This window comes from Cynocephalus volans, chromosome 4 (assembly GCF_027409185.1).
Source record: "Cynocephalus volans isolate mCynVol1 chromosome 4, mCynVol1.pri, whole genome shotgun sequence".
In the NCBI taxonomy this organism is placed as follows: domain Eukaryota; kingdom Metazoa; phylum Chordata; class Mammalia; order Dermoptera; family Cynocephalidae; genus Cynocephalus; species Cynocephalus volans.
Window position 1 is genome coordinate 157,883,516 of NC_084463.1, and position 21,934 is coordinate 157,905,449.

Consider the following 21,934-nt stretch of genomic DNA (forward strand, 5'->3'; position numbering starts at 1 on the left):
ATACTCTTCCCATGATCGTCAAAAATCAAACAGTAATTTCATGCTTTTGCTTCAAATCCTTCCCTGATACCAGTCTCCTGCAGGATAAAGTCTAGACTCCTTACCCAGCTCAGGAGGCTCTTGGGCATTGCCCAGTTCTGGCCTCAAACCCTGCTGCTTCCTCACTGACCCTTCGCTTTAGGGGTGCAGCAGTGGACAAGGCTTGGAAGTCAGGTTGCCCCCCGAGTTAGGCTGGTCAGTTCACACTGAGGCACACACGTCAATATTTGAAACAAGCAACAAATCCATGCTGTTCACACCTCTGACCCTTTACACAAAGAGTTCCAGCTGAAGTGCCCGCCCTTCCCAAAGTCCCCTGAAGAACCAAACTCTATCCCTCATGACCCATGCAATGGTCAGGACGTACCTATAGTAAAAAAGTGATTCATTAAATTCACACTGAACTGGGCATCCTGTATTTTTATTTGCTGCATCTGGTCACCTTAAGATTCCTTCACGACTCAGCTCTTAGGTTCTTCCTCTCTGCTCTCCCCACCCTGCCCCCATGCCCTGGGGGTCCTGGGCTTTCTCCACCCTGGGCTCCCATCCTCCTAAGCTGGACAGTCATGCATTAATCTCACTGCAGCATGTGCCCACTCTAAAATGTGAACTCCATGAAGGCATGATCCACATTTTTGTGATCTTGCCACCCGTCATAGAAAAATTAGAAAATCCAGGTCGGCCGAAGGAAAATCAATTTACTCACACGTGAATCTGCATCATGCTCTCACCTGTACTAACTGGATCCTACCTGTGAGCCTCTAGTGGAAAAGGTGAAACCAGTGTGGAAACTGAGACAGTGAAGTAAGTGCATTACAGGACTCGAGATCGTTTTTATTCCATCTCTCTGCTTCCAGGCAGGACCACATTGATAACCGAGTGGTGGCTGAAAAATGACCCCAGCCCTCAAAGAAGACCCCCCAGCTACTCTCTAGCCAACCCATTTGAGGAATTCCTGTGCTTTCACGGGCAGAAGTTCTAACCAAAGTCATGCATTTCAAAACGTTTGAAATTCACTGTGCCCCTTGCTCCCTCCTTCTTTTCTGTTTCTAGGTAACGATGAGATCGTCTTATGAAACGGGATTCTTCTTCAACGACACATTGATCTAAAATGCATTCGTTTCATACTGGATAAATTTCAAGACCTGATTATTTTGCCATTATATCCATGTTGATGCCTGTTAAATACCAAATAAACAATCAAAAAATTATCTTTTAATGTCTACCGCCGTCAAACAAGAATTTCAGACTGTACTCCAGTGACTAGAAACTTCGAAAAGTCATGTACCTGAAGTAATGTATTGATGGACATGTTCAAAATTACGTGTCTACTTTTTTAGACTCATAAAGATGAAAGAGAAAGAAAGAAAGGAGCAGAGGAGAGAGAAAGAAAGAGAGAAAGAAAAGACAGGAGGGAATGTACTGAGGTTCTCTCTGGCTCCACAGTCACATGGAAGCCGCAGTCATGCGATCACTTTGAACATTGAAAAAAAAAATAGTGACCAGAAAGTCACCCGCCTGTAACCAACACTCCTGGAGATTTTAGCAATGCCAGGGAAGGGAACGGAGTGAAAACCACCAGGGACTGACACAGAATAGATGCTTGATAAATGTTTATTGGGTGAAAGAGCGAAAGACAATCTCCTGAGTCCCACAGTTGCCAAAGCCCACTTAGTTACAAACTTAAGCCACACGCCATCTCCTTGGAAGGGAAGAAACACACCCAAAGCAGCAGCCCTCCGTCCAGAACTGGCAGGAGCCATGGTCGTGCATGCTCTGAAAAGCCACCTCGTGGAAGGTATTTCTTTAACTGCAGGTGTTTGTTTCCTTTGGCACAGCAATATGTAATTTCCCATTTTTAGAACAATACTCCAAAGAACAGTCACAAAAACAACCTTCGGAGGGGGCGGTTTTCTTCCTGGCCTCTGCTACAGCCCTGCAAAACAACAACAAAGGGGGTTTTATTCAAAATACTATTTGCATCTCTCCATAAAAGCAAGAGGCTATTAAGTTTGCAGAGGCTGAGAAAAGGTCTCACACACACACACACACACACACACACACACACCCTGCCCTTGGTAGAGCATCTAAACAAATCCTTGCCTTTGGGAGGGGTAGATGTGGAAACCATTTGCCATTAGGTCTGTTTTGCTCTAGACACGCCTCCCTCTGTGTGGTTTCTAGGCCACAAGGGTGGAAAGGAAGTTTGCATAAAGCCAGTGTCTGTCCTTTGGGTGCCCCCGTACAAGTCTGAGACCAGAAGAGGACAACGTGTTCTTGAGCACATCCACAGCAGAATAGCAGACAAAGGTGGGGAACCAGGACGATATGCGCCGGCTCCAGCCTTAGCCCAAGAAGTCCCGTTCATTACCATCTCCAAACTGACTTTCTCTCTTCCCTTTCCTCTTTCTGCTTCCTAAACCCAAACGATCAGCTTCAGGACTTCAGGAGTCCTGCACTGCCCTCCCCATCTCCCATCACCTTCCTGCACCTTCTTTCTATCCCACCACCTCCACCCTGAGGCACGCCCACTTATCCACACCTGAACTTGCACACTGCTCCCTTCACTGGCCTCTGTCACCTCCCACGGGGGCCTGCACGGCCCTGGCTTCATCTTACACTTCTCATGCTTCAGAATGGCCAGGGACCACTCTTCCTACAGAAAAAGTCCAGTTTCCATAGCAGGACCTCATCTGGAGCCAGTCTTCCTTTCCAACTTTATATTCCACTAGCTCCTACGTAAGTCTTAGGCCCCAACCAAAGCAGCCTGCTCCCCAGCCCCAGATCCACCTTTGCTCTCTAAGAACGACTTCCCCCTCCCTCCAACTTACAGTGACCTTCCTGCTCCTCTCTCTGTGACTAAATCCTACTCATTTTTGAAGATCCACCCAAATCATACCTTCTGTCTGGCCAGCTTAGTTCAAAATGACCTCTCCCCCGCTTCCTTAATGAAGCACTGAGATTCTGCCCCATTCATTCAGCGTATGAGCAGTTTGTGAAGAAATCATTCGCATAACTTTTTTTTCCCTAAATATGAAAAAGGTGCTAAACCTGTTCAAGAGGCTTGAAAGGAACTGGGTACCAGTAAGGTGACAACTTTGACATTTCTACACTAGCCTGTATTGAGCACTTGCTATGAACCTATCGCTGAGCTGAGCACTTCTCGTGTGCGACTCATTTAACCCTGGCAACGAGACTATAAAGTAAGTACTACTGTCCCCCTTTTTTAGAAGAAAAAAAAAAAAAGATGACCAGTAAGGGGATCTGAACCCGTGGCCTTGGTGTTATCAGCACCACACTCTCCCAAGTGAGCCACGGGCCAGCCCTACCACTGTCCCCTTTTCACAGACAAGGATACCAAGGCTTTGAGAAGCTAAATAACTCCCCGGGAACCTCACATACTATAAAAGGAGCCGAGCTGGAATTCGAAGTTGGCTCCCCATATTGACTGCAATAGCCCACCCCATTTCATTCTTAGAGAATTTATAACAGAACGGGTGGGGTGAGCATGGTGCATGGGAAGCCATGGGTTCTTTTCCCAGTTGGAACAAATTCGTGGAAAGAGTGCATAAGGGGGCAGGTTTCCCCAGTCCACTTCTCTTAAGGAAATAGGGGGATTTGTATCACGGTGCATGTCAGGGCACATGGTGAAGTTCTCTTTCAAGAATGGTACCTACAATGTCTGATGCTTGGGGGAGTAGCAGGCAAAGCAGAAAGCTCTGATGCTGTACCAAGAATCACTTCCAAGATCCCAAGCCCAGTGGCAATAGCGCAGAATAAGGCGTTCAGGTCCTGGCTCCTACACTCAGAGCTGTGTCACTCAGACAAGCTATTTATACTCTCTAAGCCTCAGTTTTCTCGTCTGTAAAATAAGAATAGTACCTGGCTGACAGGTGGTTTGGATGGATTAATGAAGTAAGCTATATGAAGCAAACTGGGACTACGGGGTGTTCAAAAAATTATTTTTTTTATTACTTTTCTTGGACCTAAGAGTCTTCATTTCTTTTCGTTTTTTTTAAATAGAACTATAACACACATTTACTAAGCACATAAAGTGCAACTCATCTTAAAGGGACAGCTTGATAATCATTACATAGGCATGCACTTATATAACCACCACCCCAGTCCAGACACAGAATATTTCCAGCACCCCAGAAGGTTCCCTCATACACCTTCCCAGTCCATACCCCCACCAGACGTAACCATGATTTGACTCATCATAAATTAGCTTTGCCTCTTCTTGAACTTTACATTAATGGAATCACAGGGTGTGCGATCTTTTCATTATTGTATAGTACTCTGTTGTATGACCATACCACCATTTATTTCTCCAATCTTCTGTTGATGGTTTCTCCCAAAAGTTTGGAGAAACCCCTCTGAACATTCTCTTGCTTATCTTTCTGTTGGAATAGGTACTCATATCTCTTGGGGACGCATATCCAGGAGTAGAATTACTGGGTTACAGAGCAGACTTATCTTTAGCTTTAATAGAATCTGCCAAACAATTTTCCTAAGTGGTTGCTCCAATTCTGCAGCAATATATGACCATTCCAGTTGCTCCATATCCTTGACAACACTTGGTATTATCAGGCTTTTCATTTTAGCCCTTCTGGTAGGTATGCAGCAGTATCTCCTTGTGGTTTTAATTTGCATTTTCCTGATGTGTAATAATGTCAAGCACCTTTTCATAGTGTATTTGGCCATCTGGATATTCTCTTTTGTGAGTATCTGTTCAAGTCTCCTGCCCATTTTTTATCAGGTCATTTGTCTTTTTCTTACTGATTTGAATTACTTCTTCATATATTCTAGAAACAAATGTTTTGCAGATATATGTATTGCAGATATGTATCTTCTGTGAGTCTGAGGCTTGACTTTTCATTTTTTTAATGGTGCCTTTTGATGAAGAGAGGCTTTTAATTTTGATAAAGTCCAACTTACCAATTCTTCTTCTATGGTTAGTGCTTTTCATGTTTAGGGTTTTTTTTCCTCGTTTTTTGTTTTGTTTTGTTTCTGGTGGTTGGTCAGTGAGGGGATCTGAACCTGTGATCTTGGTATTACAAGGCTGCGCTCCAACCCACTGAGCTAATGGGGCAGTGTTGTGCTCTGTTTTAGAATTTTTTGTCCAAAATAAAGGGCATCCAGATTGGAAAAGATGAAGTCAAACTGTCCCTGTTTGCAGATGACATGATCCTATATATCGAACAGCCTGAAACCTCTACAAAAAAACTCTTGGAATTGATAAATGCTTTCAGCACAGTAGCAGGATACAAAATCAACACACAAAAATCAGTAGCATTTCTTTTCTCCAATAGTGAACATGCAGAAAGAGAAATCAAGAAAGCCTGCCCATTTACAATAGCCACCAAAAAAATAAAATACTTAGGAATTGAGTTAACCAAGGAGGTGAAAAATCTGTATAATGAGAACTACAAACCACTGCTGAGAGAAATTCGAGAGGATACAAGAAGATGGAAAGATATCCCATGGTCTTGGATTGGAAGAATCAACATAGTGAAAATGTCCATACTACCCAAAGTGATATACAAATTCAATGCAATCCCCATCAAAATTCCAAAGACATTTTTCTCAGAAATGGAAAAACTATCCAGACATTTATATGGAACAATAAAAGACCACGCATAGCCAAAGCAATGCTGAGCAAAAAAATAAAGCTGGAGGCATAACACTACCTGACTTTAAGCTATACTACAAAGCTATAATAACCAAAACAGTATGGTACTGGCATAAAAACAGACACACTGACCAATGGAATAGAATAGAGAATCCAGAAATCAACCCACACACTTACTGCCATCTGATCTTTGACAAAGGCACCAAGCCTATTCACTGGGGAAGGGACTGCCTCTTCAGCAAATGGTGCTGGGATAACTGGATATCCATATGCAGGAGAAGGAAACTAGATCCATACCGCTCACCGTATACTAAAATCAACTCAAAATGGATTAAGGATTTAAATATACACCCTGAAACAATAAAACTTCTTAAAGAAAACATAGGAGAAACACTTCAGGAAATAGGACTGGGCACAGACTTCATGAATACGACCCCAAAAGCACGGGCAACCAAAGGAAAAATAAACAAATGGGATTATATCAAACTAAAAAGCTTCTGCACAGCAAAAGAAACAATTAACAGAGTTAAAAGACAACCAACAGAGTGGGAGAAAATATTTGCAAAATATACATCTGACAAAGGATTAATATCCAGAATATATAAGGAACTCAAACAACTTTACAAGAAGAAAACAAGCAACCCAATTAAAAAATGGGCAAAAGAGCTAAATAGGCATTTCTCTAAGGAATATATACAAATGGCCAACAGACATATGAAAAAATGCTCAACATCACTCAGCATCCGGGAAATGCAAATCAAAACCACATTGAGATACCATCTAACCCCAGTTAGGATGGCTAAAATCCAAAAGACTCTGAACAATAAATGCTGGCGAGGCTGCGGAGAAAAAGGAACTCTCATACATTGTTGGTGGGACTGCAAAATGGTGCAGCCTCTATGGAAAATGGTATGGAGGTTCCTCAAACAATTGCAGATAGATCTACCATACGACCCAGCTATCCCACTGTTGGGAATATACCCAGAGGAATGGAAATCATCAAGTCGAAGGTATACCTGTTCCCCAATGTTTATCGCAGCACTCTTTACAATAGCCAAGAGTTGGAACCAGCCCAAATGCTCATCATCAGATGAGTGGATACGGAAAATGTGGTACATCTACACAATGGAATACTACTCAGCTATAAAAACTAATGAAATACTGCCATTTGCAACAACATGGATGGACCTTGAGAGAATTATATTAAGTGAAACAAGTCAGGCACAGAAAGAGAAATACCACATGTTCTCACTTATTGGTGGGAGCTAAAAATTAATATATAAATTCACACACACACACACACACACACACACAAAAAAAAAAAAAAAAAAAAACCGGGGGGGGGGGAAGAAGATATAACAACCACAATTATTTGAAGTTGATACGACAAGCAAACAGTAAGGACATTGTTGGGGGGGACGGGGGAGGGAGAAGGGAGGGAGGTTTTGGGGACGGGGAGCAATAATCAGCCACAATGTATATCGACAAAATAAAATTTAAAAAATAAATTTTAAAAAAAATTTAAAAAAATAAAAAATAAAAAAAGAATTTTTTGCCCATCCCTAAGGTCATGAAGACATTCTATGTTTATTTCCCTTAATCTTGCTTTCTGTGGTATCTTCCTCTAGAGGTGGAGACAACTGATTTTTTGTAATTTCAATAAGGAGCAAAGGTCTCATAAAAAACTAATCATGACTAGGTCACATGATAATTCATATGATAATGACTGCCTAAGTCTTTGGACCATCCAGCCTGTTATCCTAAGGCTGTCACATGGCAGCAAAGGACACCACTGCTGACCCGGCTGCATTGCTGAAATTCTATAGGAAGGGTTCCCAGGAACAAGAGAGAAAGATGTCAATCCCCCAACACCGGTCTGTACTTTGAGGCCAGCAGCTTAAACTCTAAGCACTGGAGCAGTGACCGCTTTGCAAACATGTCCTTCCCCATCCTAGCAACTTCTTCTGTTCTCCTGTATAAACCCCTTTCCCATGCATTTGGTTTTTTCCCTTTCTTTATCATTTGTCTAACTATTCATTATTTGTAGGGCATTTATGCATTTGTCTTTTAAATCTTTTCCTCTCTTCTGTCTCTCCTCCCCTAAAACAGGGTTTCTCAACCTCGGTCCTATCAACAGTGTGGACTGGGCGATTGCTTGTTGTGGGGGGCTGTCCTGTGGCTTTTCCTGTTTCTCTCTTCTCCTTCCCACCTCTCTTCCTACTGTCAATCAAGAAGCGTGAGGGGAGAAGGGAGAGGGTGACTGGGAGCTAGAATCTTGGCTTTCTCAAGCTTAAAGGGGCCTCAGTTATGATCCAGTGCAATTCTCTCATTTTGAAGAGGAGGAAATGGATCCTGAGAGGGGGAGGGAGAGGATGTGTCAGAGGCGAAAATGTGGCAGGAACAAGGGCCAGGCCAAACAGGAAGTCGAAATTCCAGGGCCTGAGGCAGAATTTCCAGTCCCACCGGGGAACCTGGGATTGCTTCCCACAGCTCCTTTCTCCCTCCAAACCATGAGGCTCATTCCAGAAACAACCCACAGCTGGCCAGAGGGAGCAGCAGACCCAGATCCCACAAGCCCTCAGCACTGGGAGCCCATTCCTGGGGCTCTGGTGGACCAAGATAATATATTGTGGTGACTCATGCTGTGATCACATCTTAGTTTAATCCTCTTATCATGAGGGAAATGATGGTCATGCCACCTGGCTGCACCTGGCCCAGCTGAGGAACTAGGGAGCAACGGCGAAGCGCAGAAAGAGGAGGGAGCCTGGAGACAGTGTCTGTCCTGGAGCCTCTTCAAGCAGGCAGATGACAAGATCCCCAAGGCAGCCTAGAGCCCTCGGCCAAAACCTCCCAAGTCATGGTGGGTGTTAACTTTCGCTGAGCACTTGCTGTGCAGTAGACACCACTCTAAACACCTTATAAATATATGAACCCAGTTCATCCCCACCGAGTCCTCTGAAGGAGACACTGTCACCCTCCCATGTTAGAGATGCTGATGTGAGCCCGGGGAGCAGCAGGAGTGTTATCCCTGAAGCACCACTGAGGGGCTCACCAGTCAGCACAAATCGCCCTGCTCCTTCCCATCAAGCTCACCAGCAGACACGCATGGAGAGTCCATGTGTGTAAAGCCTCCACCAAGAACTTCCACAAAGCACGGGGTGCATGGTGAATACTTTTAACAGTTATGGACTTGTTTCAATGCATATCAGAAAAATGCTGGGAGGCTGTCCGGTTTAGCTCATTTGGTTAGAGCACAGCCTTGTGACACCAACGTCAAGGGTTCAGATCCCTGTACCAGCCAACCACAAAAACAAATAAAGAAATAATTGCAGTTTAAAAGAAAAGAAAAATGCTGGGTTTCACTTGCAATAGTAACATCATTTCATTTTAATTAAATTTAAGGTTTTAGAAATAAATGTATTTAAAGCATACTAAACAAATAGCAGCAGGGGTGGTGTGTGGATGTGGCAGACATCATGAGGGTGGCACTTGAGTGACTTAAGCATAAGAAACCCTGCTCCAGTGCTGTCACATCTTAATGATGGTGGACCCTGCTGTAGCCCTCCCAGGGCTGTGTCTCCTGCCCAGTCCTCTTCTGTCCTCCTGCCGCTCTCAAAGCAGCTTTCTCAATAAAATTCTATAGATTTGGAAATCATAGTCCAATACTCCTTAGCCTCTCTTGCTCCTTTACACACGTGGGCTCCTCAATTTGGGATTCACTCTGTTTTCTGGCAATGAAAGAGGAACCCTGAAAGGCTGATAAATGTACTGAAATCTACAAATAAAAGGCCAAGTATGAAGACAGCAAGGAATGAGGAAACCCCACCCCGTTCCTTGGACACAGCCCCGGGCCTTCTCCCCCCAGCTGGACCTACAAGGCGCCGGCTGTGGAAATGTCAGCCCCAGAGTCCTGGGGAGTCGTCCCAGGCGCTGGTCTGTGAGCTTGAGCAGCCAGGCCGAGGTTCTCAAGGAACCCGCACCGTCCTCCTGCTGCGGTGGTCTGGAGCGGCCTCTGGGCTCCACACCCAGGTCCTACAGGAGTTCCATGGCTTCTGGGGCCCCCTCCACCCACCACCCCATTAGAACACCCTGGTGGCACACAAATGACTACCCTTCTTGGCAAATAGGGCAAGTTTAAAATAATAGTTATAAATGAGACTGGGGGATTTGTGGGATAGGCTGGGACTCAAACCAGCCACCAAACCCCACTGTCCCTAGAGTATGGAATCAAACACCATCTGCTCTGCTAGCACCGGCCAATGCATTCTCTTGGGTGCTGGCCTCCCCCGCAGCTGGACGTGTGCCCAGCCGAGGAAGCCTGCGCCTCGCTGTTCAGGGCATTGTTCTGCCTTAGAAGAGGATCTCGAAAGCAGAAGGAAATGAGAAACAACCACACAATGAATACCAGATTCTCCTTTCTCCTGCTCTGGCTGCCAGGAGATTAAGCAGGGCCGGCTGACAGCACGCCCCACCCCGCAGCTGCTCACCCTCCACGACGTCCGTCCGTCCGTCCACGCACAGGGCAAGGGCTGGTCCCGGAGACCTTGCTTGTTCTCTATGTATTTCCACAGGGTCTGTTTTCCTTCTCCAGATAGATGCCTATTCCTTGAGGGTAGAGATGCCTCTGGGATTTCTTTCCCGTGGGGCACAATACGGACACATTACAGGCACTCCGTGTGTGTTGATCGACTAACTGATTCCATCTGCACAGATCTGATGATACCAGAGAACCGACTCGGTGCCACACACTTTTCTAATCACTTCACAGGTATAAACCCACTGAATCCCCATAGCCATTCCATGAGGGAAAAACTGTCATTAGTCCCATTTTAGAGATAATGAAGCAGAGCCCAGGTGACCCAGCCACGGGGCAGAACTGATCTGATTGGGGCAGCTTTGATGGGATCTGGCAAGTCTGCTTCCCACTTGTTAGCAACATCAGTCTCCCCCAGCAGCACCAAGAGACATGCACAGAGCCCTCCTTAGGTCAAATCCTACCCCCCACACCGGCCTAAGAGGAAACGTGCACCCCATGAAACAGCAATGATATGGACATAAAGGAGCTACTGTCTGGGAGACCCACGGAGCCAGTGTCAATCAGACTAACACAGCATCTGAGCACTCCTGCTAAGACTCTTTCTGAAAAATGCACTTTTTTTTTCCCCTGCTGGGGCTATAATTCACTTTAACATAACGTTATGTTTTATGCCTCCTACGTAAGCAGACACCAGTTTTAAATGTTGTGGAATATTGAGCTCATATATCTAGTCAAACCTCTGTTTGCTTTTTGTTGCATCCATAGCTACGATCTGAATAAACAGAAGAGAAAGGTTTGGCTCCCAACCCTACTAGCTGGGCCCCATGCCATCATTTCCCAAAACAAAGGGGGAAAGATGCCAGAAGTGAGGGACCAGGGGTATTGGGGAAGAAAAACACCATCCTGTTCCAGGTGGTACTGAGCAGGGTCAGGCTCCCCAGGGAAGCAGCAAGAAAGCATTCGCTTAATTCCTGTGAGCAACCAGCACATTGTATGACTGTGGGCAGGGGAAGACGAGCTGCCACAAACCAACCCTCTGCAGATGAGGGTGAGGCACAGGGAGTGCCAGTGAACCCCAGCTTGTAAGTAGTGAACCTGGACCTGGGACCCAAGTCCTCTCTGCCCAACTCTGCCCCCTCCGCTCTGCTGCCCATCCCACACTGCAGGATCTGGCAGCTCCATGCTGTTTGTTAAGTGCCCTGCACCCTCTGGATTGCATCCCATAATAGCCACGCCCATGACTGCATACTGGGCGTCTCCATCCATCTGAACAAGAAAACCCAAGGATCAGACTTTGCCTTGAACTTTCCAGTGTACAACCACACACATGGAATCTGTTTCTTTTTAGAGTGTGTTATGTCAGAAGTTTAAAACAAAGATGAGGAGAAGATCAAGGTCACAGATTCAATCACTAAAGGAGCCCATTGTCACACAAAGGAAAATGAGAGAACTCTTCATCCCATCTGGTCATGTTTCACCTACCTCCCTCCTTCCCTCCGGTCTCAGAAGGCACCTGAATCTTCTCAGAAAAGCCTCTCTGTTTGCTCCTCTGACAGCCACCACCTCTTGTGCACTCAATCCCGTCCCCATGCCTCTTTCAGGCATGTGATCAACTGTCCCATCTTGTTTCAAAATCTTTACCCTCTATCTCCTGCTGGATCCTGCTGCCCAGCCTATAAACAGCTTCAAGTCTGTCCCAAACTGAACAGATCTTCTGGTGTCTCCCTCCTGGCATTGTCCCACCTCTCTTCTTACCTGGTAGTCTGCCTCCATCTCCTGAACGTCTCCTGATCACTCCTAAGCCCCCTGAAGTCTGCAGTCAAGCCCTGCCTCTCTATGGGAACTTCCCTCTTGAGGGCCACAGCCTACTGAGCATCGACTTCAGCAGCCACTTGTCAGTACATCCCACTTGACCTCCCTGCATCGGTTAACCAAGTGGAAAGACTCTTCCTTGTGAAATGTGCATGTAGCACGCACTGTTTATTGCTTACTCAAAAGCCATTCTGAATGTTATAACCACAAAGAAATAATAAAAGTTTAGGTGACAGATATGCTAACTATTCTGATTGGGTCATTATATAATATATGCATGTATTGAAACAACAAACTGTGCCCCATAAACATGTACAATGAAAAAAATACATTAAATTTTTTTTTAATTAAATTTAAAAAATTTTAAAGGCATTCCCCTTCTCCTTGTGTGGCAGAATCTTGTTTGTTCAAGGACAGGAAAGAGATTCTTTGACTTGAGCAAGATGGGCACAGCCCCTGGTCCAAAGGCAGGCATGTGTCCTATCTGACCAGCGGGATATAAGGGGAGATTTGCTGGGGGCTTCTGGGGACAACCCCTCTGCCACCACCCCACATCCCACCAATAAGAGAGACATGAGGAGATGTCTGTCCACGCTGCTCACTGTTTCCTGCCTTTGAACTAGGTCACATGAGCCCATGATGCCCAAGCTGAGGAAGGAACAAGAAAACCTCAGGGACATTGACCCAGAGCTTTGCTGCTGAACATCCAAACTACAAAAAACTAGCCGCTCTTGTCTAAGTCACCACTGGACAGATTTGCTGCTACTGCAGCCAAAAGCATCCCCAACCAATGTCTCACTCCTCCATTGGTTTCTGATGCCACCCCTCTGTCCCTTGTTCTGAAGTCTCCTGGACAGCCCCTCTGCCCACCCTTGAATGTCAGTGTTCTCCTGGCCTTCTGTGCTCCTAGGTTCATGCCCCCAACATCTCCCTGTTCATTAACTCAACAAATACATATTGGCACCGGCTGTGTGCCAGGCTGCCCTCGCAGAGTTGACACTCTAGTGGGAGACAAACAATAAACGAGATGAACAAATAAAAAATTTGAAGCTGTGATCAGTGTGTGCTCTGAATGAAATGACCGGCTAAAGAAGATGTGTGGGGGGGTGGAACATACTTAAGTCATGGGCAGTGACCGGAGAGGGAACATTTAGGCTGAAGTTTGAGGGAGAAGCAGGAGCTGGCCATGCAAAGGTGAGGAACAGCTCTCCAGACAGCCGGGATGACAGCGAGCCATGCATGAGGACCTGAGGGAGGAAAGGCTTGGCGTGCGTGGGGACCGTAAGGAAGCCAGTCAGGCTACAGAGAAATGAGTGGCGGGAGAGGGGACATCAGATGAAGCTGAGATCTGGTGTAGAACCTCGTAAGCCACGAGAAAGTTGTTAGGCTAAGTACAGTTGGAAGTCATTGGATAAGAGGATGAACGACCAAATCTGTGTCCCTGAAAGATCACTGCGGCTGAAATTTGGAACTGGAGTGGAAGTGGGGAGACCAGGTGGCCTCCCAGTCACCCGGATGAGAGATGGTGGTGACTTCACCTACAGGGTGGCAGTGCAGATGGAGTGCCACCGCTGTGATGTATTTCCAAGGTGGAAATGATGGGACTTGCTGACGAGGTGGACACGAGGGGTGAGGAAGAGGGAGTCGTCAAGGGCGACGCTCACGTCTTCCAGCTTGAAGACGGGGACAGAGCTACCTTTTATTGAGATGGAGAAGCAGGTTCGGGGTCGGGGAGGAAAATCGTTTTGGAGCTCCACTTTGAGTTCCATTCTGGAAATGCCAAGCTTGAAATGCCTGAGAGGCATCCAAGAGAAGAGGGCGAGGGGTAGCTAGGTATTCCAGGCTGGAGCTCAGGGAACTGGGAATTGTCAGCCTGCAAATGGCGTGTAAAGCCATTGAACGAGTGAGATCCACTGAGCAAAGCACGGGAAGGGAAGAGACAGGGGCCATCGGGTCGTTGAAGCTAGAAATACCATTTAGTTCCCACTTCCTCCTCTCTCTTCTCCTTATGGTGTTAGATGGTTGCAGCCTATCAGTTGTAAATCCAACATATTTCTGAGACCTGTCCTCTCTCTCCGTTCCCCAGAGACTTTCAACAGCCTCCTGGTCTTGGTCCCTCCGGGTCAGCCTCCCTTCTGCTACCTGTGAGGTCTGCCCCTGCTCGGCTGGGGCAAAACTGAAACCAGAGAGGGAGGCAGGAGGCAACCTCAGAGAAGCAGTCATGGAACGACATCACGTGGGAACAGGGTCACCCAGACCTGCTCTGGAGAGGCACGAGCACCAGAGAGAACCAGGTGCTCAGGTTGGTGACCATGGCAACCGGGAGGACACAGGCAGATGCTGGTAGTGTGCCCTGTTCTGCTCCCTACTCTGGCAGGGTGGCTTTATTAGCCCAGTTTACTGGTGCCAACCCATGCAATTTCAAACTTAAAGGTACCACCCCACCCTGCCAGGAGACACTCTCTAAAACAGATAATAGCAACTATAACAAGTATAACAATGACTGACATTTACTGAGCACTTACAATGTGCCAGGCACTGTGCCAAGTGTTTTATATATGTTCCCCCATTTTAATAAAATAACCATCTGAGGCAGATATGATAGAAGAGGACACTAAGGTTTAGGGAGATTAAGGAGCAGATGACAGCATGGGCCATAGGGGTGGACAGCTGGTTTGTCCCAGCTGTGTTGCTGTGTGATTGGGCCTTGTGAGCTCTCCTGGCCTCATCTGTGAAACGCGACTAAATGGCATAGCTCATGTTAAAGCATTTTAGCTAATGCCTAGCACAAAGGAAACGCCCAGTACTGACCGCTGTAATTGCTGCTACCATGATTACGATTAAACAAAACGCAGCTCGTGTCTTTCCCTGTGCAAAAGGCTCCAGTGGCTCCCCCTCCCCAGAGACGAGGCCTCACCACCAGCCCACCCATGAAAAGTGCTCCTCCAGCCATGTCACTCACCATTTCCTGAATGGGCCACCATCGTCACCCCTCTGAGCCTTTGCTCCTGCTGTCTCCAGTGCCTGAAATGCCCTCCTTGCCCTTCACCAGGAAGGTGAGAGGAAGTCATCCGTGGAGAGGTCAAGAGCCACCAGCCCTAGACTTACAGACTGGGGCCTCTGCCATATTTGCATGTTGGGCACCTAGCACAGCACCGGACACTCAGTAGATGCTGACTGCAGGAAACATCAGAAGCTCGTTACATTTTTTAAAGGCAGTCACAGGGAAGGTTGGAAAGAGCTCAGTTCCAGGAAGAGCCGACACCGTGGGCCTGCCCTTTAGCTGCAGGTCAGTGACATCGCCTCCACAGGCCAGCGACGGGTCTCGGTCTCATCTCTTCTCCACCAGAACCTCACAACAATCTTTGTGGTGAGACTTCAGTTTAAAGACCAACAGGATAACACGCTTGGGGAACACAAGCCCAGAGCAAAACGTGGGGTCAGAGAAAGGCTGTCCTCCAGCCCTGTTTTCTCTTCCAGGGCCCTACTCATCCCAGATGCTCATCCTATGCCCGTTCCAGGCCCTTCCCAGCCAGATGCCTGGAAGCATAGTTGCTGATAATTGCTTGGAATGGTTTCTTACTAATAGGATTCTGTCAAAGACCAAAAGCCTTTAGTCTCAAAAAAATTAATCTCATAGGTTGGATGGCACTTCAGGGCCTATAATGGACAATTAGGGAAATATTCTTCAGAAGCCTGCCTGGCAGATCACAAACCCCGCTCCAAGGAGAGTAATAACAATAACAGATGACAGTTGTCACGTACTTCCTTCATGGCGAGCATTTTACATTCATAATCTCATGTTACCCTCATAGCCATGCTATGACGTGCCCGGCTTTATTATCCCCATTTTCAGCAAGGGACAAACTGAGCTAGTAAGTGGGGAACCAGATCTGGATGCAGACATCCCCTCTGGAGCCTGAAGTCCTACCCACTCTGCTACACAACTGCTATGCTGCGCTGTCTGCAGAGGGGCCTAGGCTGCGATTCCAGGGTCAGGAGTTTGGGGGTCTGCTGATTCCTGTGGTTTCTCACTAGCTTCTGTTATTGGGGAGGGAAGACAGGGTAGGAAAGAAATGCCGGAGCAGTCACCAGTGACTGCCTCATCAGAACCCTCACAGCCCATGCCATATTTTCATTAGGCCTCCATCCAGGATTTGTCATGCTTGGGGGATGACAGAGACTGATGACAGCAGGTGTCCTCAACAACTCTTTCACCCTGGGTCTGAGTTCCGCCTGGGCTCACCCAGTGGGACATCTGAGATTGTAGAAGGTGTTTCAGCAAATTTTGCAAGAATAATATGAAAATCCTACGCCTGTCTGCTGTCCAAAACCAAGTCAGATGTCCCAGGAGCGTCCCGCCTCCAAACCTCATCTCCATCTATGTACTTCACTTCCAGAGGAGGAGACAGCATCACCTTAGCATGTCAGAAAGAATGCTTAAGACGTTGTAAACCTGTCTCCACTTTCTCCTACAACTCAGACTGATCTTCCCATCAATCAGAGCCTTAAAGCTCGCTCTTGCCCGACTTGTCATCAGCTTTCCTGATGACCACTGTGGCCCCAGGGTAATTTCTTCCACCTCATCCCCATTCCAGGGGTAACCAATACATTCAGTACCATTTGGACTGAGGAAGTTGAATGAGTGGTAACAATAATAAAAATTAGCCGCACTGTATTGAGTACTTACTGTGCGTCAGGCACATGGCAACTCAGGGACGAGAAACTGAGGCTTAGAAACACCCCAGGAGACCCAGCTAGTCAACACAGAGTCAGAGTTTGAACCTAAGACTTGAACTGGTGCTGCACTACTGCCTTCCAAGACGGGGCCCATCTGGTGTCCACAAGAGCCAAGGAGCTATCAGGAGGGTTTCAGTTTGCCCAGAGGAGCAGTTGACCTGGGGAGACTCTGGCAGCTGGAGGTGGAGTTTGGTTTCTAGGTTTGGATTTAGTGGGCTCCATTCTAGAAACGCATTTCAATAAGAGGACTGTGTCTCAACATGCTCTGGGATGGGACAGAGTCAGAAATTCTAAATTAATTCTGAGGCTGCCAAAGAATTTGAAAAGAATCCCATCTGCAACCCCAGCACCCTCAGAATGACCATGAACAGAGAGACTATCAAAAACCAAACTATTCAAATAACAACACAAGATGTGGATAAGAAGTTGAAGGTGAAGGAACCAGAATGTTTCCTGAGAGCTGGAACTTCTGACCCTCACTCCAGCAGCATCCTCCCAGGATGACGCCCTTGGGACCCTCCGTCTGCCCAAATCAGAGTGGGACGGGGGGTAAAGAAGATGCCAAGTCCAGGACGCCCTAGGCTTTCAGGGTTCACAGGGACAGATTTGCCAGGATGATGGAAAGAGCCACAGGTGTCTCCAGGAGGACCTTATGGAGAAGAAGATCAGAGCGGGAGCGGGGAGGAGGGGAGGAGGAGGGGGAGGAGGGGAGGGGGACTTGGTAAGGGTCCTCCACAGACTCCCTCTGGGATAGTCAGTGAACTGAAATGCCTGTCCCCATGTTAGCTCTAGCCCTGTCCTTAAGAAACTCCAAGGTGGAGCACTGCTCAGCCATAAAAAAGAATGAAACTCTGCCATTTGCAGCAACATGGATGAGTTTGGAGCAAATGATGTTAAGTGAAACAAGCCAGGCAGAGAAAGAGAAATACCACATGTCCTCACTCAGAAGTGGGAAATAAGAAAGAAAGAGTGAGAGAAAGAGAGAGAAAGGCCGCAGTAATACATCAAGCTTTCAGAAGGAGAGGACAGATATATGGTGACTAGATTTAGGAAAAGGGGAGGTGGAGGGGGGTTCGGGAGAAATTGGGTAAGGGACACAAAGAATAATTATGATTTATAATCATGAACACGCTAATAATATTGATTCAATCATCACATACTGTACACAGATACTGATAGTTAACTCAGTACCCCATAAATACATAAAATCAACTATGTTTCAATTAAAAAATAAATTAAAAAGTAAAAACTTTTTTTTAAGTTGAAAAATAAATAAATAAAAAGAGGCTCCAAGAAGTGGAGGACCCACCCCTCCCCCACCTGCATCTCTGCTGAAGGCTCAGATTTGCATTTCTTAAGGAAATGCATCAGCTGGACGCACTAGGGCCTCAGATACCTGAAATCTTCAAAGGGACGCTTATAAAACTGGCCCCTTAGAAGTGTCTCCTGATCTACTGAAGGAATAAAAGAGTCTTAAAGATTCTTCAGGCTGGGACAGTAGTTGGTCCAATGCTAGCTCTCCAACTTCACCTTTCATTTTGTCCCCCCAAGCCCTGGGGATGTGACCATGTCTCTTCTAGAGCCACTGTCTGCTCTTCGCTTTAGTATCTACCAAGCTGATTTTTTCAGTCTACCTGGCGAGCTGATCCCAGCCACACTTGAATCCTAAATGCACTGCGCTTAGGGTCATGGCCAGGTCCAAGAGGATGGGCTGCCTGGGCAAACACAGCATTGCCCACTGCTCCCCAGACACACTGGGGCCCCACTTTCGTCTCTGGACTCCCTAGGGAGGGCCTTTTCTGTCTGACCCTCAGAGATTCTGCCTGTGAGTTTGGCCCTTGTTATGGGCTAAATTGGATCCCCCCAGAATTCATATGTTGAAACCCTAATGCCCAGTACTTCAGAATGTAAGTGTATTTGGAGATAAGGCCTTTAAAGAGATGATTAAGTTAAAATGAGGCCAGTACGGTGGGTCCTAATCCAATCTGACTGGTGTCCTTATAAGAAGAGGAAAGTTGGCCTCCCAAAACTGCACCAGGGTGCGTGAGCACAGAGAAGATATGAGAGGACACAGCAAGGGGCAGCTATCTGCAAGCCAGAGAGACGCTGCAGAAAAAAACCACACCTGCCGACATCTTGATCTTGGACTTCCAGCCTCCAGAACTGTGAGAAAATACAGTTCTGTTGTTTAAGCCACCCAGTCTGCAGTGCTGTGTTATGGCAGCTCAAGCAAACTAATAAGGCCCTCCTCACCAGCCTTTGCCACTTTCTGTTGCTAAGAAAAGTAATAAAGGTTAAACTTATTATGTGTCAGGCCCTGTGCTAAGCAGTTTGCATGCTTATCTCATTCAGTCCCTTCAACAACATTAGGAACATTATTACCCCATTTTACACATGGGGAAACTGAGGTTAATGACATGCCCAGGGTCATCCAGCTGATACATGACTGACACAGGATTTCAATCCAGGCAGGCTGGCTCCCGAGGCTGGTGCTCCTGGCCATCATGCCACACCACCAGGGACACTCACGGCTCCAGTCCCTGGAAGTCCACCCCTCAGCCTGGCTCTCAGACTAGCTTGATGAGCATGATGGACGCTCCCTGGCCAGTTGGAGGCGTGGCCCCATAGTTCCAGACTGCCATCACGTCTGGTCTCCCTGGAACCTCAATAGTGGCATGTCACCCAGGAGCTCATGAACCTCATGTCCCAAAGCAGACTGCCCTGCCTTGTCTGAAGGCCTGTGGCGTTCTCACTCAGCAGATCTGGATGAGGAACTAGGAATCCACATTCAACTAGGAGTCTGGCGCAGGAGGTTCAGGTACCTATCGTTCCTTTCCTCTCCCCGCGAGGGACACCACTGGCTCTTTGTCCTCTGGCAGCAGAGACGAGTGAGCCTCCCCAAGCCTAGTGAACATGCCAGCTATTTACAATTGAGTCACCCGGCCTCCAGGAACCTTCAAATCATCCCTGCAACTAAGTGCCCTCGAGGACTCTAGTTCATTGGTTCACCTTCAAAAAAGACTTAGTTCTGAAGCAACAGAACTGACAGCCATAAGAACAGGACCACTTCCTCAGCCCCATGCCAGAAGATCAGAGCAGCGACGGGCTTTAGAGACAGTCCTCCCGGTCCCCTCACCAGAGGGACCCTACAGTATGGAAAGAACAGGGTGGTTCTGTGACAGGACAGTCTGGGGTGAGCTGGAGTGGACAGTCACTTTTTGCAACTAACTCACCCTCCCCGCAAGCTCTCTACTGGAACATGCCAAGTCACCCTTTATAATGGACAAAGCCAAGCTTTGTAAGCACTGAATTACTTTGGAAGGTGGGAGGAGGAGAAAAATTGGCCAATACCCGTGTTACAGCTCTCATCTCACTCTGCCGTGTGTCAGGGTCAGCTAGTTGCCTACCTGGCTTCTTGGGCCTGTTATAAGCCCCTTGCGGACAGGAGCTGGCTCCGTTTCTTCCATTGTCCCTGGCACAGGGTCTCCTGAGTGTGGCTATCTAAACCACCTGCACCAATCTCACCTGGGGGGCTTATTCAATGCAAATACCTGGTCCCTGTTCCAGATCTACTACAAGAATCTGCATCTGTCAAATGCCCCATCTGACTCCAAGGTTCACTGCCTGCTGGCTCCTTTATTTAACTGTGTCCTGTCCCACTGAGGAAGTCAGCCAGATCCTGATATGGAACTAGGTAGGATGACCAACTGTCCTGGTTTAGACCGAGAGTTTCCTGGGATGGGGTTTTCAGTGCTAAAACCAGGACAGTCCAGGGCAGACTGGGGTGGTTGGTCACCCTAGCACATCTCAAAACTCCCCACACGAGAGCAAAGAGCAGGGGTTCCCAAGCTCACAGGTAAGAGATAACATCCAAAGCACTCGTACTTGGCATTGGAATGCTCCACAAATGTACTCATGGTTGAATGTGGGCGTGGGTGATGTTTTGGGATTTCACAACACTTCAAGTGAAAAAATAAAGTCAGACCACAAGGAACTGACTCAAGGGCGCTGGAAATGGGTCCAACTTCCCCAGTCTGTCCCCTGCCCAAAACCTACATCACCACCCTAAGCTAAAATAAGCAAACATGTACCCTGAGCTAACTGTTCCTTCAGGATCCGAGGGGTCACTGCCGGGGAGGAGGGAGTCATGAGAATCATGGGGTGCTGGAACCAGATAGCCTCCCAGAGATCGCACAGTCCTAATCCCTCATTTCTCAGATGAAAAAACCTTAAGGTGCAGAAGGGCCCAGTGATTGTCAGGGTCACACAGCTAGCGAACCAAAAGACGAATCCACTTCTTCTGACCGCCGCACCTCTGCACAAGCCCTTTTGCTGGGCAAAAAAATGACAAGAGCAGACGAAAAATAAAACAAAAGCAATATTCACTGAGAAGGAGGCTAGATGCGCAGAGTGGTCAGAACAGAAGAGTATTTAGGGGGGAGCATGGTATCCTATCCTTCCCCACCCCCCCATGTGACAGATGAGGAAACTGAGGCACGGGAAGGTCAAATATCTTTCCCAAGGCTACATTAAGAAAACCCTCTTATAGGTCACTTAAGGCCCGTCCACAGTGGCTACAGATGTGGGTACTGCTAACAGATCTGAAGATTTGCTGTATCTAAAGCGAGAGACCTTCGTGACAATATCCAGCAGAACAGGAGGACGAGAGTTCCTAGAGACAGAGCAGGAGACCTGGATCCGCAGACACAATCCTGTAGGCTTCAGCCTGGGGAAGCTTTCTGGGTACGCCAGGCCTACTGGGGTGACTGGAGAGTGGGGGGACCCGTAGAGGTGACTCACTTTCCATTTTAAGCAGCTTTGAGTTGTATGAAATAATTGATAAGAATTTGTTGGGTTTTGATATCTTTAAAAAAGGATTCAAAGGGAAAAAATACCTTTCTGTAGCGGACAGTGACAGAAGAGCAGAACTTTGGGAAGGCAGAGAGATAAAGATGGTGGAGTTGTAAGATAAGGAGAGTCAACTGCTGCAATCAAGAAGAAAACAAGGGCCCTCAGGACCAGAGGTGAGGTGGTCTCGGTATTCTGCAGGGGAGGTGTCTGTACCGTGCAGAACCGGACTCCAAGTTGCCTTTTTAAGTAAATGGAAAAGAAATCTCAACTTAATGAATCTCAGGATCATAAAACATTTCCACCTCTCATTAAGGATTTTAGGA

At 47.1% G+C, this 21,934-nt stretch overlaps 1 protein-coding gene across 2 annotated transcripts in view; it reads right to left on the bottom strand.

Annotated features, from left to right (window-relative positions):
* Positions 1 to 21,934, bottom strand: part of AHNAK (AHNAK nucleoprotein) — a 105,587-nt gene that overhangs the window by 17,675 nt on the left and 65,978 nt on the right. Inside the window, exon 6 of one of the 2 annotated variants that reach the window (XM_063092652.1) lies at positions 1,647 to 1,975. The exons of the other annotated variant lie outside the window; for it this stretch is intronic. Coding sequence (XP_062948722.1) covers positions 1,968 to 1,975 — 8 coding nt within the window. The 3' untranslated portion in view covers positions 1,647 to 1,967. Of the gene's footprint in view, positions 1 to 1,646; positions 1,976 to 21,934 lie in introns of those variants that run through there. 2 annotated transcript variants of the gene reach the window in all.